Here is a 19,454-nt window from a genome sequence, read left to right as displayed (position 1 = left end):
AAGGGGAGGGAATGCTTCAGGGTCACGAGCAAGTGGATGGCAGGGCTGGGTCTTGTCCCCTGCCTGATGCCACTGTGTTGGGCCTGCAGAGGAAGAGCTGAGCACTGATATGCATCTTCTTTCAGACTTACATTCACATCATTGACCAAAGGACGAGGAAGCCCGTGCTGACCAAATTTTACACGGACCCCATGGTGGTGTTTCATCACGTCAACGCCTACGAAGAGGACGGCTGCCTTCTGTTCGACGTCATTGCCTACGAGGACAGCAGCCTTTACCAGCTCTTCTACTTGGCCAACCTGAATAAGGACTTCGAGGAGAACTCCAGGCTCACCTCCGTCCCAGCCCTCAAGAGGTTCGCAGTGCCCCTCCGTGTGGACAAGGTAATGGCTTGAGTCCTGGGAGATGTGAGCCCACTCAGGAAGTGACTTTGGCTCTAATTTCGTTAATATTGAAATTCAAAATGGGCTGTTCTTTTTTTGGGGGGGGCCTATGTTGGGTCTTCGTTGCTTTGCATGGGCTTTCTCTAGTTGCGGCGAGCGGGGGCTACTCCTCGTTGCGGTGCGCGGGCTTCTCATTGTGGTGGCTTCTCTTGTTGCAGAGCACGGGCTCTGGGTGCGCGGGCTTCCGTAGTTGTGGCATGTGGGCTCAGTAGTTGTGGCTCACGGGCTCAAGAGCGCAGGCTCAGTAGTTGTGGCGCACGGGCTTAGTTGCTCCATAGCATGTGGGATCTTCCCGGACCAGGGCTCGAACACTCGTCCCCTGCATTGGCAGGCGGATTCTTAACCACTGCGCCACCAGGGAAGTCCCCAAATGAACTGTTCTTAAAGAAGAACAGAAAATGCTTTCATTATTTTTCCAAATATGGTATATATTCATGGTAGAAACTTTCGAAAATATAGATTAAGTTAAAAGGAAAAAAAATTACCATAAACCCATTGTGGATATATTTGTATTGCCTCCCAAGTCTCTCTCTCTCTATAGATAAATAGATAGATAAGCAAGTAGACAGAAAGATATACATACACAATATATATTGATATGTATGTATATAATATATATACATATTGTGTATATATCTCAAAGCTGTTAAAAATTATGTACAGTATGATTTTCTTTTCTAAAATTAATATTTAACATATAAATACATATTTCCTAATTTTGGAGAAGAAAATTATACTGTACACAATTTTTAACAGCTTTAATGAAACATAATTCACATACCATACTATTCACCCATTTTCACTCATTTAAAGTGTACAATTTGGGGCTTCCCTGGTGGCACAGTGGTTAAGAATCTGCCTGCCAATGCAGGGGACACGGGTTCGAGCCCTGGTCCCAGAAGATCCTACATGCGGCGGAGCAACTAAGCCCATGAGCCACAACTACTGAACCCACACACCTAGAGCCCGTGCTCTGCAACAAGAGAAGCCACTGCAATGAGAAGCCCGCGCACCGCAACGAAGAGTAGGCCTCACTCGCCGCAACTAGACAAAGCCCACATGCAGCAACGAAGACCCAATGCAGCCAAAAATAAGTAAATAAAATAAATAAATTTAAAAAATGAAGTGTACAATTTGGGACTTCCCTGGCCGTCCAGTGGTAAAGACTTCGCCTTCCAATGCAGGGGGTGAGAGTTCAACCCCTGGTCAGGGAGCTAAGGTCCCACATGCCCTGTGGGCCACAAAACCAAAACATAAAACAGAAGCAACATTGTAACAAGCTAATTAAAGACTTTAAAAATGGTCAACATTAAAAAAAAAAATCTTAAAAAAAACCAAAACAAAGTGTTCAATTCAATGGCTTTTAGCATATTCACAGAGTTGAATGTACAACCATCAGCACAATCAATTTTAAAACATTTTCATTTCCCCAAAAGACACCTTGTACCCTTTAACCATCAGCTCCCCACCCCCAACCCCTCCATCCCCCCCAGCCCCAGGTAACCACTAATCTACTTTCTATCTCTGTGTATTTGCCTATTCTAGATATCTCATATAAATGGAATCATACAATATGTAGTCTTTCGTGGCTGGCCTCTTTCACGAAGCATGTTTTCACAGTTCATCAGTGTTGTAGCACGTATCAGGGCCTCATTTTTTTTCATGGCTGAATATGTACATACTATTTTGTATACTACTGTACATACTATTTCCATCTACTTGTATATGTAGACATCTCTCCATGACATTAAATAGTCTTCTATGACATCATTTTAAATATTGGCCTGGCAGTCCATGGTGGGGATTCATCACCATTTGCTTACCCGTCTCCCTGATGTTGAACAGTCCTGTTCTTACGTTAAAAATGACCCCTGGGCCAGACGTTATCCTTAATTAGGCTGATGCTGCCAGGGCTCTGGGTTTGGTTTTAAGGGCTACAGAGGCTTCTGGCTCCAGAACTTCCTGACTTCATGACTTAATTAATTTAAATGAAACCAAATTCAGTTCAATTCAGTTTTGATGGCTCATCCTTACTCAATGCACTCTATGTGCCAGGTACTTTGCTAAGCATTGTATTTTCCTTACCTAACTTAATGATCAAAACAATCTGTGGGAGAGATCCTCAGGTTAGCCTCATTTTACAGATGAAGAAACTGAGGCTCAGAGAGGTTAAGGAATGTACCCAAGGTCACACAGCCCAGTGGCAGAGCCAAGATTGGCTCTAAACCCTTCCTTGGAGCTGGTAAGGGGTATAACTCTGCTGATCTCCCGAGCAGGCCTAACTCCTGGAAAGAGTCCCAGAGGGTCACCCTGACCTCTCTCAGAGCCCTGCAGGCCTAGGGAACAGAAGACACTCCTACATGGCCAGGGAGGCTTCTCCCTCCCACCCTCCAGGCGCCTCTATGCAGGAGTTCAGGCACCTCCCAACCAGTGGGCGGAAGACCCGCATCTGAACCCAGCTTTGTCCAATTCCAGAGCTGGGTCCTTTCTCCAACTCCAGAGCTGGGTCCTTTCTCCTCTCTCCAGCATTTCCCCATCTGCAGTCATTTGTGTATCTCTGTCATGATTTTCACCGTACTTCCTATCACCTCTGTTAACATTTACAAAATCATGTTTTCATTTAAATCAACTCACTCTTCCCTTAACTCACGTGGAAGGAAACCTATCACGACCCAGTGGAAAGCCAGCATTGCGTGCTGTGGATGGAAGTGCAGATGCGCGTGAAGGGCTGGTAATAAGCGCAGGTCCTGAGCTCTAGCCTGATGCTGTTGCTCTAGCCAAGACCTGATCTCTTCCTTAAAGAGAACGTTGGAAAAGTATTAGGTGTCAAACACATAGTGGCACTTAACTGAGACTCTCGCCTGGACCCAGTCGGAAAGACTGGAAGAGAAAAAGGGATTAACTTTCTCCCCATGTGATTCAGGGCTATTGAATGAACGGCCGTGTCCCACAAAATCATCATCTGAGCCCCTGGCCTCTGTGCCCCTCACTCTGGGAAGTTCCATAGTGCAGCGCTTGGGGTGTCTCCTGGCTCCAGGATGCAATGGGGGTGTCACAAAGCACACAGGTGGCAAATCCTGAGGCCTGCCCACCTCCACCCCACCTCCCACCCCACCCCCACCTTGTGGAGGCCTCAGCCTGTGGATGATACACAGAGAGGAAACACTCCCTTCTGCTGCCCACACACTGCAGGATTTTATAACCTTTTATCAAGCTCTAGAAATGATTTGCTTCCTTGGAACCAAGCTAAGAAGTTTAGCACGTGTATTTTAAAAAGGCACTGTGTGAGCCATCTGCAAAGAAGAGTGAGCGCTGGGAAGGGTAGCTCCGGTCACGCTTTTTAATTGCTGTTTATTGTCCCTTAAAAATGTCTCCTTGCTTCACTTTCAAGTCGCCCCACCTGCGTGTTGAAAGGGGAAAGTCGAGCTACAGACATGGCCTATGTGTCCAGATCCGGCGGCTCTGATTCCATCCTGTCCAAAAGCATATTAGGGAAGGGCCTTAGGGGATGCCGCCCTTTCTCAAACGCTCTTCAGTCTGGGGCCTTTGCACGTTGCTGTCTCTCTGCCTGCAACCCTGTCTTCTTCCCGTGAGACCTCTGCTCCTCTCCCGGCTGCGGGTTGGACTTACCTGGGGACTCTGAGACCAGCCCAGTGAAGGCACAACCTCCAGGGGATTCTAATCCCTGCTCATCCTTCAGGTCTGACATCCTGACTCCCTCAGTGGGTTTGTACATTCTAATGGCACCTGCAGCTCTTTGCTCACATTGATGGCAGGTATAATGAGCTTCCTGTTAAAGCTCCCAGAGGGCTGGGACTCTTGGTCTTGTCAGCAGTTTATCCCCTGAGCCCATCACAGGGTCTGGTACTCAGAGGGTTCTCATTAAGCCCTTAGATATTTTAAATAAATGAATGAACGATGAATGAATGAAAAAGGTGAAGCAAGGTCTCTAAAAGGGCACAAGGTCTTCCTTTAGCGCTTGGAACATTTCCCAAGTAGAAAGTGCCTTCCACATAGAATGGGCTATACTGAAGTGTGTTCAAAAGTCTGGGGCCTCCCAGCTGCCCCAGCTTCTCTGGCGTTTGGGCCAGCTGGGGTCCAAGGAAGGAGGGGGCCACTGGCACCCTCTGCCTGTTTGTGTAGGGTGGTGCGGGAGTTGTTTAAGGTGGGGCTGGGCCCCAAGGGGCATGGGCGGTGCAGACAGTCCCTGCCAGCCACCCTGCCCTCGTCCTGCAGGGCTCCAGGAGGGGGTGGGGCTGGCATTTTGGAGCTAGAAGGGGTGGTTCCAACTCCTGGCTCAGTAGATTTGGTTTTTGTCTTGTTTTCAAATGCAAAAATGAAGACCCAATAATAAGAGAAGCCACCATTTCTCGAGAGCTCACTCTGTGCCCGGCCCTGTGTCAGATGCCTTTTCTGCTCTTAGACCTAGGCCAGAGGGGCCCCCTGCTCTGGCCTTTCTCCATCAGTGTCCCTTCTTCACTGGGTGAGGAATTCACAGGGCCACAGGATGTCCACCCAGAGAAGCACCCTTCCGACCCCAACTGTGACCTGGGATCCCTGAATTCCCTGCACAAATGACCCAAGCCAGCCTGCAGCAGCTGCCTCTGTCCTCCTAAGGGCAGGCTGTGCTGCTGGATGCAGCCCTCAGACCCACCAGGGAGGCCAGGGCTGGCTGGGGCTTCCGTGCAGTGCGAAGAAAAGGAGGAGGGAAGCCTGGGCCCAGCAGCCAGCCTTCACTCTGCCAGCTGCTTCTAGCTCAGAATGCCAAGGAGTCCTGGAATTCTGAATTCACATGCATCCTTCCAGACCAGCACTGGGCACTAGAACCTGCTGCAATGAAGGAATATTCTCTGTCCAAGCAGTAGCAGCCAGATACCTAGGCTACTGAAATGTGGCCAGTGCAGCCAAGGAAGGGAATTTTAAATTTCATTTAATTTAAATTTAAATAGCTACGCATGGCTGGTGGTGTTTGCCGTATCAGACAGCACAGTTCCACAACATTATGAAGCTCTGTGCATAAAGGAAGGCGGGAGAGAATGGTATTTTACTTAACAATTTGATATATGTGGACATAGGTTTGGTGGGCCTCTGCTCTCATCCTGGGTCCTGAAAATTTTTGGCCCTGTGAAATGCTCTGCATGCTTCTCACCGAATCTGTATGACAGTCCTCGGGGTTATTTGTCATCCCCATGACTGTAGATGAGAGAGACAGTAACTTGCCTAACATGGCAGAATCATCCAGAGGATTTGAGTTGGGATTTGAATGCATGTCTGTCTGGCTCCAAATTACTGCCTACGATGGTCTGGCCCTGGATCAGGTGTTTTCATAACCATTATTTAATTTAATCCTAGCCACAATCCCCAGACGCAGGTCAAAGGGACCTTCGCTTGTACTCGCCACCCGTCCAAAAGTTACGGATTGCCCCCCTTTATACAAACGAGGAAGCAGGCTCAAGTTCACGTAGGCTGTGGGAGGCCTGCTCAAGTTCATGTAGAAAGCTCTACAGTCATACTTCACACCCAAGGCTGCCAAACTCCAAAGCCAGTGTTTTGCGGGATTATTGAGATGACTGCTTCTCATGGGAGTTCCCTCGAGTTGAGGAATTTCAAAGCCAGACTGCAGGATTTCGTTGAATTCTGGCTGGAAAGTGATTTCTTCCCACAGTTGAGCACATTGGCCACAGAAAGCTGCCAAGTCATGTTCATTACTGCTGTGTGTGGAAAAATTCGCAGTTTATGCCTCAACCAGTCTGACCAGTTTCATGCTGCAGCTAGAAAACGTCTCTGCGGACTGACTCCCTGAGAATCAAGCCCGGGACATGCACAAGAGGCCTGTGGTTGTCTCTTGACTAGCAAGGCACAGGGCAGGGCCTCTCACATGTGGGGCTGCACATACAGATGAAGGCAAACAGAGCTTCTGCTTCCAAGTCACCCGATGTTCTGGGCGCTACACGACCTTTTCACGCCCTTCGTTTGATTTTTACAAGCACCTGCAAAGCACGTGTTCTGCCCCTTAAGAGTTGAAGGAAAAGCTCATTGAGTCATGCATTTGCTCATTGCTTCAGCAGTTCCTTCCTGGGAGCTGACTATGTGCCATGCACTGAATAAAATCTGATCACTGTCTTCACAGGGAAGACAGCATGAAAGAAGGAAGCAGGTCCATAAAGGAGATAACTGCAGCTTGGGACACATGCCTTGGAGACACTGCAGACTGACTTGTCAGGGAAAGGGATGTTTGAGCCGAGACCTATGGGATGGGAACCGGCCAGCCTCAGGGGCTTTGCTTTGCCTGCTGCCTGCAGTGCTTTTGCTTCTGAGCAGAAGAATCTCAGTGCGAAGCTCTGGGCCCAGCCTCTGCTCCCCTCTGTGTGACCCTGGGCAAGCCACTTTCCTTCCCTGGGCCTCAGTTTCCTCTTCTGTTAATTGGGATCGCCCTAAACAAATCTCAGAGGGGCCCTACGGTTCAGCTTCTAGGATGCAGTAAATTTCCCACCTTCTCAGCCAAAAGCTGCTATTGTTCGAATAGGTTTGTTTTCATTATAAAAGCTTATTTTGGAAAGTTTGGAAAGTAGAGAAAAGTTTAAATGAGAAGTCAGACATGACCATAATTCTCCTCCTGTAACTCCATGAATGCAGAGATTTGTGGCCTTGTTCCTCCTTCTCCTCCAGTGCCTAACCTGAACTCACCCCCAGGGGTAGTGGCAGTAGTAGTAGTAGTAAAAAAAAAAATAATAATACAATTATGTTATCAATAGCAGTTAACATTTATCTAGCATTTACCGCTAACCAGGCCCTCTTATAAACCAACTGCACGTATTGTTTTATTTAATCTGCATAATAACTTGGAGACGCACATACTATTTATACGATGCTTGTGCTATACCTCATTATACAGATGGGGAAACTGAACTTCAGAGATACCAAGTAAGTTGTTCAAGGTCCCGTAGAGAGTATGTGGGGACACAGGGAGTAGTAGATGCTCAATAGATATTTAATTAATTGTGTTCTGTCCCTCTCCTGGGTTACAACGATGATGGTAAAGTACTGAACAAAGTCCGATTGTCACTTGAGACCAAGAGATGTCCTTGATAGATATTTTTCTCCCAAGTAATTTTTATTGCATGTTTGTTTTCTTTTCAACAGGGGTACATTTTCATAGAAGAAAATACTGAAAATCTAGAAAAGCCTAGAAAAAGAAATGAAAGTCTCCATAATCCCACCACATGCTATATTGTTACTATTTGGTATTTCTCCCAGGCTCTTTTCAATGTAATTTCTTTTTCTTTTTCTTTGTTTAACATGGTTGAGCTCAGACTGTGTATGCAGTTTACTCTGCTGCTTTTTTCACTCAGTATTCTATCATGAGCATTTCACATGTTATTATGAACTCTTTATAAACACCTATTTAATGACTGATGCAGCCTTTTACAGGTGAATCATCCAGTATTTAAAAAGTGAGAACTTATAAGTACATTAATTCACCTGTGAGGGATCAGGCAGCCCAGAGTAGAAGAAAAGATCCAGGGTTTTTAGGGCCCCCCCTTCTACCACCCACCAGCTTTGCCCTCTTCGGGGAGTCACTTCCAGCCCCCAGTTCTCATTTTTAACTGAAAAGGCCAATCATATAATAGCTGCTTCCGGTGGTTAATGTGAGGCCAGAACAAGGTGACAGACACTAAAGCATTTTTTAACATGTGCACAGTAAAACAAATACTTGTTCTGGATACCAAGTTTTTATTTTTCTGGAAAACCGATTCTTTCAGAATGCAGAGGTGGGCTCCAATTTAATCAAACTGTCATCTACAACAGCAAGAGCCCTGAAGGAAAAAGAGGACCAAGTCTACTGCCAGCCGGAGTTGCTTTATGAAGGTAAAATGCATCCTCTGTCCTGTGTTTAGGGAGGGGCTGAATGTCCTCTTTATATGATACCTCTTTCTGATGCAGAGGAGATGTGCGTGGCCGAGGGACTGAGAGGAAGGCTGTTGGGATGCCCAAGGGAAGGCATTTGGGGACACTTCTCTTTCAAGTATCTTCATACCCCTCCCAGGGAGGTACTCGGGTGGTCGTTGGACCCAGGGACTTTCACGGCTAGCCTTTCAAATGCTTCCATGGTTTTTTTGGGGTTTTTTTGCTTTCTTTTTAAAAGTTTATTTTATTTTTTTGAATTTAAATTTTTTATGCAGTTTTTAAAGGTTACTTTCCATTTACAGTTATTACAAAGTATTGGTTGTATTCCCTGTGTTGTACAATACATCCTTGAGCCTGTCTTACACCCAATAGTTTGTACCCCCCTCTCCCCCACCCCTATATCGCCCCCCTCAACTGGTAGCCACTAGTTTGTTCTCTGTATCAAATGCTGCTGTGTATTGAACGCTGACTTCCCGAAAGGCATGGCATGTGCAGATTTCTACCTGTGCACACTCAGAACACCCTGCAGAATCAGTGCTATCAGCCCCGTTTGCCAGAGGAGAAAATTGGGCCTCAGAAAGGCTGAGCTACACCCAGAACATAAACCCCCTCGGAGAGAAGCACCCACCAGAGCAGGGCGTCCCAATGTGGGCACTGCTGATACGGGGGCCGGGTCATTCTTGCGGTCAGGGCTGCCCTGGGCATCGGAGGATGTTGAGCAGCGTCCCTGGCCTCCAACCTGATTGAGGACCACTGCCCTAGTGTAGAAGCCCGTGGGGTGGGGGCCGTGTTTGTGTGCTCAGTGTTGTCACCGGCATGTGACAGAAGTCTGGCTTAGAGCAGGGTGTGCTCAGTACTTAAGCGTGGAACGAACAGGCCTGCCCAGGACAGGGCTGGGGAGCGGCGGGCGGGGCTCTAGGCTGGGAGCCCGGCTCCCCATATCGCTGCCCCACGCCAGGGCCAGGCGTCTGGAAGGACAGTCCTGGGGACTCTGCTAAGACGACCTCAGATTTGCCCACTAAGAACCACGTCTACACATGGCATCGCACGGATCCCATAATGGGTTCTGTGTGGTGCCCCAGCCTCTCAGAGTCTTTGGAAGTGAATATAGACATGTTCGTCCCCATGCTTAAGGCATCAACTTCCATCTCTGCTCACCTGTCACTCACATGGGCAGATGGAGGAGTAAAACACTACGGTCGTTTTATTTCTGGGAAGGGAATTCTTGTTTATTGTAGCAACCTTGGGCAGCACTGAAAAGCATGACCGTAGACAAATCCTTCATAATCCCTCCACCTGTGACGCCCGTTTGGAAACATCCATTCAGTCTTTCCATCACGTAGGCATTGCTTGGCGCATGCCAGGCCCTCTTCTAGGGGCTCCCCAACTTCCCGTCCTTTCCTCCCCAGTCTCATCCTGTTCTTATCACGTTAGCTGAGCCCATGCATGTAAGGGGCTTAGCTGAGGGCCTGGCCCACAGTGAGGGTCCAGCTAAAAGCAGCCGTGATTAGAACACCTCTAAGAGGCAGGGGCTGCCACGTACTGTTCATGCTTTAGAACCGAGGACAGCAGAGCTGGGAATAATTCGATAACTTGCCTGAAGTTGGGCAGCAGAGCCAGCATCTGAACCCAGGCTTCACTGACTCGAAAAACCCTTAACCTCTGCATTTACGGTTATACAAAATGCATACCATACCATCTAGAATGTTCTGAAATGGCTTCTTCCGCTTAATGAACGTAGCCTGGGAATTTTCCCACATCCCAAAGATTCTTCAAGAGCATGGCTTTAATAGCCGGACAATAGAATAAAATAGAATTCACAGGGATGAATCACATTTTACTTAACCATGGGCGTATAGCTGGTCATTTACAGAGTGGAGGAAAGGGGGGTACCAGACCAGGTTCAAGGGACCCAGGAGCATCACAGCGAGTCTCAGACCTACTCTGGGACCAACAGTGGGCATCTTTTTTCTGAGTTGAGTGTGTGGGTGGTCCCTCATCCTCATGTTCATCTTGACCTGTCTCTTGGGAGTTTCGTGATTACTCACCTGTGGGATTGGACATCTTCCCTTCTTAGTTCTCCACCCCACTTCCCTCCCCACTGAGCCCGATAACCATTTATGCCCTGGGTCCTCTTCAGGAGGCTTTTATGTGGCACATGTTTCCATCTCTGCTTCTTCTTTTCTTGGACATTGTATTTTCACCAGCAGTTGGCTCCAACTATCGGCAATATTTCATAAGAGGGACTTTCATTTCAATATTCAGACTTAGAAATTTAATTTGACACAACAAGCATATATAAATGTATATGCGTGGACATGGACACATTTTCAAGGCTTTTTGGATTACAAAAATAATAGGTATAATGAAAATTTCACACAATGAGAAACTTAGAATGGACAGTACAAACTATAAACCACCATGAGGAAGTTATCACCCCAGCAATGCTTCCAAACTTTTTCTCTTCATTTATAACACAGTGGAGATAATTCCATAAGCAGCCTTTTACATTTAATCTTATGATGTAGACATTTCCCCATGTTATTAAAATTCTTTGTAAATGTTACTTTTGTATAATGTTATTATATGATTTCACCAGATTTATTTAAATATTCCCCACTGATGCTCCTTCCACGGCTTCAGAAGGTTCTATTCACACCCACACATGTGCATGCACACACTTTTTTTTAAAAGAGCTTTAAAAAATTGCAGTAGCCTCTGATTTTAATCATGCAATTTTCTTTGATTTCTATCTTGGATAATTAAAGATGTTTATACACTTAAAAACCCAGGTCTATCTTACCTTGCTCTTAATGGAGCTTCTAATGGAGCTGGGGTAGTTATCAGAAGTTCCCTCCTCCTGCCCAATGATCACCCTTGATCCAATCCAGGGCCTGAATCAAGTTCAGGGATCCTGGCTTGGGAACCGTTTTTGTGAAAAGGATGCCCGGCCTGGATGCCACAAAAGACAGGTGGTCCCAGCTCTCGGTGAAGGGGGCTTTGTCAGCTGTGTCATTTCTCTCTAGGCTTAGAGCTGCCTCGGATCAATTACGCTCACAACGGGAAGCGATACCGCTATGTCTTTGCTGCTGAAGTCCAGTGGAGCCCCATCCCAACCAAGGTACTAGTCCTTGGGAGATGGCAGCCTATAACCACCGTGTCTGTCTGCAAAGCTGAGTTCCCACGTTCTCAGGGAGGTCAGAACCGAGGTCCCCTTGGGGTGGGAGTAAGTCAGAAAGTGACGTCAGCTTGGGACAAAATACACTGGAAGCAACAATGGACCATCCAGGAGAGGGAATTGCACCCAATGGGCTGTCGCTCAGGAAAGATGTGGTGGCTGGAGTTTATCCGTTGATTTCTTTTTTGGATGCATGTTTATTGAGCACCAGCTATGTGCTACAATGTGGTAGGCACCGAGGAAAAGGAAGCGAACAGGGAGATCCCAGTTCCTGCCCTCAAGGAACTCACTGTCTCAAGCAGAGAGGATAGAGCTGAAACTAGGAGGATTTACTTTTTTTTTTTTTTTAAAGCATGAATTGTTAGTTTTATTTTATTCTTTTTAACTTATTTATTTATTTATTTTTGGCTGTGTTGGGTCTTCGTTTCTGTGCGAGGGCTTTCTCTAGTTGGGGCAAGCGGGGACCCCTCTTCATCGCGGTGCGCGGGCCTCTCACTATCGCGGCCTCTCTTGTTGCGGAGCACAGGCTCCAGACGCGCAGGCTCAGTAGTTGTGGCTCACGGGCCTAGTTGCTCCGCGGCATGTGGGATCTTCCCAGACCAGGGCTCGAACCCATGTCCCCTGCATTGGCAGGCAGACTCTCAACCACTGCGCCACCAGGGAAGCCCTACTTTTTTTTTTTAATTAACTTATTTTTAGATTGAAGTATAGATGATTTACAATATCGTGTTAGTTTCAGGTGTACAGCATAGCAATTCATATTTTGGTTTTTAAACTGCTGTTTGTTTGAACACTTGCTGTTTCCCAGGGACCATGCTGAGTGCTGTACAGACATCAGTTTTCCTTAGTAGCTTCATTTTTTAGTAATAAAATGGAAAATCTTTTTTTTTTTAAAACGCAAGCTGTGCAGAAATGTACAAAGCAAAAAATTAAGGTTCCCACACACACATACGCACACCCCCAGTCACTCCCCACTAATCCCACACCCTCGGGGGAAAGAGGCCTGTTAGAGATTGAGAGAAGGCCAGGGACTCACACTTTTAAAACAACAAAGGAATCATATTATACTTTAAAGGTTTGCATTGAATACTTTAGTTTATCTAATGTGTATAAAAATTGCAATATAGTGCCAAGTACCAGATAAATCCAGGGGTTTTATTTCTGAAAGAATTCAGAGTGTACTGTCAGCTCTGCAGTGGCGGGAGGAACTTTGCTTAAAGTCGGAGGAGGAAGCGAGCTGCTTTCGTTTCTGTTGTTACACTGACCAGAGGCAGATGCCACTTGGGGTCTACGTTCGCCAGTGTCAGAGTGCACTCCCCTCTCTCTGGGGCCTTGATGCCTTCCTATTCGCAGGGAATAAGCATGCTCTCCAACCGCTCATTCCCATGTTTCTCCCCTTCGGACGCGCAGATAATAAAATACGACATTCTCACGAAGTCGTCCTTGAAGTGGGGAAAGGCGCACTGCTGGCCGGCGGAGCCGGTGTTCGTGCCCACACCGGGTGCCGAGGACGAGGATCACGGTAAGGCCCCGGGAAGGGCAGCCCACTTGCTGCACTGTGCGTGTGATCACCCCTCAAACAGAGACGTCGTTCGGGGGCAGTGACCGCCCCCCATCACACAGCTGGGGGAGTCATGCTTTGCAGCCCAGGTGTGTCTGAGTCCAAAGCTGTGGGATGAGGGAGTCCCCCAGCCCACCCCCACTTCTGACACCAACTGCAAGTTCGGGGCTCCCCAAGACCACCCTCAGTTTCAAGAGGAGAACTCACAGAACACACCGAAAGCTGTTGTACTCATGGTTACGGTTTACCCTGGCGAAAGGGTGCAGATTGAAAGAGAAAAGGCGAGTGGGGCAGGATCCAGGAGAGTCCTGTGCATGGGGTTTCCGCTGGCCCTCTCCTGCGGGGGGTAGGACCACGCCAACTTCCCCAGCGTCGACCACGGAGTGTGGCCAACCAGGGAAGCTCTCCAAGCCCTGTGTTGGAGCCTGTGTGGGGCGTGGTCATGCGGACATGGTGACCTCCAGTCTTCGGCCCCTCTGGAGGTTGAGCTGACACCTGTGGCCCAGGCCTCCCCCTAAATCACTTTGCTAGGATGGGTTATATGCAGTGGCCCCAGGTAAACAAAGGCACTCTCGTCAGACCGTCAGTCCAAGGGCTTAGAGGTCATCTCCCAGGAGCAGAAGGTCAGACCTCCCTTCCGAGGTGATTAAATTGTTTGCGACACAAGAGCCCACTTCCTTTCCACGGAGCAGCACTACCCTTGCCCAGAGTATAGAATCTTGGTTTTAAAACCCATTGCAATGGCTGCATCTGAATTTGTAACTCCTCTAAGCATGTAAGTTTTCCGTGGAGCACCTAGAAATGCTTGTGGCCCTCCTCTCTTGTCCAGGTTTCCACCTGACCAAATGGTCCTTTCCCTCTTTGATTCTGTCTTTGCCCCAGAAATGCCCTGCCCACCCCCTAGGGATGCTAAGGAGGGTACTAGAAGCCTGGGTGGGGCTGCCCACACCTCTGGGGCAGGGCAGGCTGCCCCGCTAAGCCTGCCAGCTGCTTCCCTCGGGTGAGAAGGGAGTGGTTTTCTACCTGGGTGGTGTCTTCCTATCGACCTGCACTGCACGGCATGCCAGGTAAGGGACCCCGTGTCACTGTCACCTCCAAGGTGGGGGATGGTTGGTGCCACCTCCTGCTGAGGCTGGCCTCCCCCTGGGCTGGGCAAGTGTGTCCTGCACAATCTCTCGTGGGCAGGGAGCAACCTGGTCTTCATTCCACCAAAGGAGAGGCTCAGAGAGTGAGGTACCTTACCCACGGTCGGTCATAAGCCCAGTGCATACAGAGGAGGGTTGAATTCAAGCCGATCTGACCTCAGCTGCCCTCAGCCACTCTGAAACCCGGGAGGCCTTGGGAAGAATCACACATATTTGCTGCACTATTTCATTTAGTCCTCTGTCCCTTGAGAGTCGGTATTTAGAATATTCCCATTTTACAGAGGGGAAAGCTGCACATGCATGAGATGAGTTGGACTCATTCAAATGTCATTTGAGTGCAACTGGTCCGGGTTTAGCCGAGTGACGGATATTAGCCTAAGTGCAGCGTCAAAGCTGATTCTCTATAACTGGAGTTTCTAAATAGTAGGAAAATAGCCATTCTTCAGTGCATGTAATGATTTACAAAGTGCTTTCATAACTGACCGTGCAAGATCCTCTCAGCAACCCTCTGAGGGTGGGGAGGATTATCCCCACTCTACAGATGAAGAGACTGAGGCTCAGAAAGGTGAGGGGACTGGTTCAGCCAAGCCTTCCGATTTCCCTGGCCTTTCCCTTCTGCTCCCACAGAATATCAAATTCGCTTCCCTTCTGTTTTGATTAGATACTTACATTCAAAGGACAGGGAGATAGAGCTGAGAAACTTATCGCCCCAGCTGGACCAGGTTCAAGGCTGCACTTTTACAAAGTGTCTCTTTTTGTTTCCCCAAAGGGATTATCTTATCAGCCATTGTCTCTACCGATCCCCAGAAGCTGCCTTTTCTACTGGTTCTGGATGCCAAAACTTTTACAGAATTGGCTCGTGCCTCCGTTGATGTAGAGATGCACCTGGATCTCCACGGGCTGTTCATCCCAGGTGCCAACTGGGATGCAGGGAAGCAGGCCCCTTCCCGGGAGGAGCAGGACAGGGCTGCAGAGCGCCGTGTGGCCCCGAGGACCTGACTGGGTGGGGGCCTGGGCCCTGGAGAACGGCTCTACCAGACTCAAGGGTGGTCCCTCCCTGGGTGGGGGGCAGGAGGGCCCTTCATTTTATTTTGCACTTATTCTTTCCATGGTTGCTTTGAGACAAAGTTACAGAAATAGAGCTTTTATCAGTTTCTTTTCTTTCATTTTATTTTGGCCGTAAGAACCTTGTTTGAAAGTTGATCAAATATTTATTGATTAGCTCTAGCACTTCTAAAAGCCCCTTTCCTTTAGTATAAAGACCGTGACCATGAATCAGCAATTGTATTAAGGCACATAATCATTGCTCCTGGAATGGGCAGCCACTGACCCATTGGAGAAGAGACACAGAAATATTTATCGTTGCTCCTCCCTCCCCACCTTTCTTTCCCTTCCCTCCCTCCCTTCTTTCCCGTGGACTGATCGTGAGTTCTAGCTTTCTCAACCCTGCGCTGTTAGTAGACTACATGACCCAGAAGGCGTGTACTTTGTGGTCATTCCATGCAAGGCGTGGCATAATACAAAATAATAAAACTTTAAAGGCTTTTCAGACCTTATTTTAATCTTACATGGCTTCTTTCCTCTGAAGATCTTCTAAGGCAGTAAAACAGAGGGGCAGAGCTAGATGGTTCATAGTCCGCCAGGTGCCTCATTGTACACCCAGTGGGACAGCAGACTGGTGTGGGCGTCCCCCACTGCAGGAGCATATGGAGGGGCTGGAATCCAGGATTGAGTCCTGTCTTGCCTGATGCTGAGAACCAGGGTGGCGAGGCGTGCCAGAGCCATACAGGAAAGGGGGTCCCGTCAGCAGAATTCCTTGGAGATTCATCCAAGTTGTTGTTGTTGTTTTGCTTTCCTTTTATTTATTTATTTGGCTGCGTCGGGTCTTAGTTGCGGCTCCCGGGCTTCTCTCTAGTTGTGGCGCATAGGCTCCAGAGCACGTGATCTTAGTTGCCCCGCGGCATGTGGGGTCTTAGTTCCCCGACCAGGGATCGAACCCCCATCCCCTGCATTGGAAGGCGGATTCGTAACCACTGGACCGCCAGGGAAGTGCCATCCAAGTTGTTGTTTGTTTTCATCCAAGTTGTTCTGTGTTGGGTAAGTTTTATTCACTACTCTATCCTCTAGAACGCTGCCTGGTAGATGCAGGCTCTACCACCAAATTAACTATTTGTTGAACGAATGAATTCCGCCAACAAAGAAATCCAACTCCATAATGTACCAAAAAAGGGACGGATATTTTAAAAAAGAAAAAGATATTTTACTGAAGATCTCCTGGGAAGACAAGGAAGACAGTTCACATGGAACACCACCCCCAAATTCCCCACAAGGGTTCCTCTCCCAGCTGTCCCTGATCTCTCCTCTCTTTCTTCCTCTGTTGGTTCCTCAAAAACTCCTCTACCATCCCAGCATTTCCATTTCATGCTCAGCTCATAGATCCCATTAAACAAAAACCCAAACTCCGTGGATGGCAGAATGAAGACCATCTACTCTTCTCCTCTGGAGACCTCAGTGCTTCCAGCCTTGATAAGATGGATTGGGAGCAAGTGTCAACCATGGTGGCCTAAGAAACATGTGATGGAGGCCTGCATTTGGGTGGCGTGAACGGAAAAGCGTTGACAAATGGGACAGTCACTCACCTATTCGTTATTCTACTTTAAACGTTTGAGAAGAGGGTGGTATTTAAAAAATGCTTCCCCACCGCTATTCTACTGAATTCCCATTGCCAAACAGTACCCAGACCTAGTCATGAAAAAGGACGCAGTTCTGCGGGGAAGAAAAGTATGTCCGTGGTTTGTTTTCCTTGTTTAGGAAGACAGGTAAAATACCAGACCAATGAGGAAGCCTGGCACACCACATCTTTTCTTCTTGGTTTCAGACACACCAAAGGTCAATGCCGGGACGTCCAATTTACCTTGATCCTGAATTCTGTCATATTTCAGACACAGGCCAGGGTAATTAGCTCAAAAGGCCACCGGAGCCAAGACGCATGCGCCTTTCTTGAAGCCGAGACCGTCCGTCTTATCCTCAGAGCCTTCCTTGTTATGCTTCATGTGGGTGTAGTGCATGACCAGGAAGTTCTGCAGGAAAAATCACCCTGGATTTGTTTATTCCTTTGATAAAGTCACAGCTTTTCACAAGCGCTCTAAGATGTGTCAGGTATGTGTTAAGCCCTCAGATGTTTGACCCACTAATTTTTCCTTCAAGGGTTTCTCTAATTTGATTCCATCTCAGGAATAAGCTGGATGTATACGTGGACAAATCAACTCACAAAAAATTTAAGTGCATTCGAGCTCCATCCACGTTACTGGTTTGTACTCGTTTCCTCCCAAAGCTACCGAGCACCGGCCTGACTATTGAGAAGGTTGCTGGTCCAGGTTAAGTGAAAACACCTTTGATCACTACTTCAGCTGTTTAAAGCAGTTTGGGTGGTTTTTAAATGGCCGGGAGAAGTCTTTCCCATGGTGAATCAGGACATGCAGACAGAAAAGTCATCACCGCCTTCCTCATCATCCAACGACAGTGAGACCAATGGCCTCTGCTCTTCAGCTTCCTTCCAGGAGTCTGGACTCAGCGACCAGGTGCAGACGCAGGGCCACTGCCCTGGCTGCCGGGCTGCAGCAGGAAGCGGTCTCTCGAGGTCAAGCACCAGCAGAGAGGCTGGGGTTTTCTTGGACAAGGTGAGCAGGGAGAGATGTGGGAGCCCTGTGTTGGGACAGGTGGGGATGAGCCAGCCTTCCTTCCTCCTGGCGACCAGGAAAGGCCTCCTGGAGGGGCGCACCTTCAGGAGCTGCCTGAGTGGCCGGAGGGAGCACCTGCCAAGATTCTGAGGGTGCAGCTCGGGATGAGGATCTGAAGGCGGATGTGGGTTGACTGAACAAAGCAGGTGTTGAGTGAATTTCCCATGAAAGAGTAGTGGAAAGAGTGAGACAATTAGGGGGGGTTGTTTTCTCTGATTATAAAAGTCATATATGTTCATTGTAGAACACCTCGTTATGTTAAAAAAAGAAACGAGAAAGGCACCCAGAGTCCCACTACCCAAAGAACACCCCTGAAATCATTCTGGTGTGGTTTTTCCCAAATTTAAAAATTTTTTCTATGCACAGTTTACATATTGGTGATAGGTTTGTAACCCACCAGTTTATAACCTGCTTTTTTCACTTACTATACGATACAATGATTTTCCCAGATCATGAAATTCTTCTAATGGGTTCATATTATTCCATCTTTGGGACATGGCATGATGTACACCAGCCTGCTGGTGGACATTTAGGTTTTTGACTATTATAAACAATGCCAGATTGTATTATATACAATGTGCGTCTATTTTTAGGGTCCACACCGCATCCCTCTCTGTATTCAGGTGCTTGTTATTGTCATTTTCTTTAGCTAGATTCCCAACTTTGGATTTCTGAGCCAAAGAGTGGAAAAACAAAGTTCGGGTGTTCTTTGAAAGGCCAAAGGTTTTGGTTTGATTCATAGGAAACTGAGAAGCCATTCTAGAATCTGAGAGGCTCAAATGGTCAATGTGGCTATAGGGCTGAGAAATCCACATTTCTCAGGCAATAGGGAAAAAAAGTAGGTACATGGGAATATAACTTTAATCCAAATTCTCCCTTCTTCCTTTCCTCTATTCTTTCTTATCCTCTGTATCTTTCCACTCCATTCAGATACTTGTTCTTTTCAAGCATATATTCACTCACTCACTCATTCATTCATTCATTCAGTGATGACCAAGATTATGCTGGCATATAAGGGTCAGCAGAACGAGTACCTCCACTGTCCTCAGGGAGCGTATAGCATAGTGAAGGACACAGCGCCAAGGAACAAACCAACACAATTCAATGGAATGGCAGTAAAAAGGGAACCCCCGGGGACCCCCCATACTGTCTCAGGAGCCAGGGATGGCTGATATATGAAGGATGGTAGCAGGTAACCAGGTGAAATGGGCAATGCAGATAAAGAAAGGGGCATGGAATCAGGAGAGAGCTTGGTAAACTAAAGATAGAAGTTTACCAAGAACTTCTGTGGGCGTAGAATTGTGGCGTAGAAGATGGCAGAAAAGACAAGTTTCAGCCAGAACCCCAGCTTATCTGTACTCAGGTAAGAAGTGGAATTGGCATTAACTAAAGAGAAGTCTCCAATAGTTTCTTCAAGGACAATCAAGGACCGATAGTAATTTTCTCTTTTTTGGCCACGTCGCGTGGCTTGTGGGATCT

At 47.6% G+C, this 19,454-nt stretch overlaps 1 protein-coding gene across 1 annotated transcript in view; it reads left to right on the top strand.

Moving 5' to 3' along the window:
• The window catches only part of BCO1 (beta-carotene oxygenase 1), a 37,103-nt gene extending 21,779 nt beyond the window's left edge, over positions 1-15,324 (top strand). The window contains exons 7-11 of the mRNA XM_007182590.2: positions 126-383; positions 8,207-8,312; positions 11,378-11,472; positions 12,940-13,051; positions 15,005-15,324. Of these exons, the coding sequence (XP_007182652.2) occupies positions 126-383; positions 8,207-8,312; positions 11,378-11,472; positions 12,940-13,051; positions 15,005-15,234 (801 nt within the window). The 3' untranslated portion in view covers positions 15,235-15,324. The remainder of the gene's footprint in view (positions 1-125; positions 384-8,206; positions 8,313-11,377; positions 11,473-12,939; positions 13,052-15,004) is intronic.
• Positions 15,325-19,454: the final 4,130 nt, after the last annotated feature.

The sequence above is a fragment of the Balaenoptera acutorostrata genome, chromosome 19 (genome assembly GCF_949987535.1).
Source record: "Balaenoptera acutorostrata chromosome 19, mBalAcu1.1, whole genome shotgun sequence".
Lineage (NCBI taxonomy): Eukaryota > Metazoa > Chordata > Mammalia > Artiodactyla > Balaenopteridae > Balaenoptera > Balaenoptera acutorostrata.
Note: the sequence above shows the minus strand (reverse complement) of the source record. Positions and strands in the feature narration are given on the sequence as shown.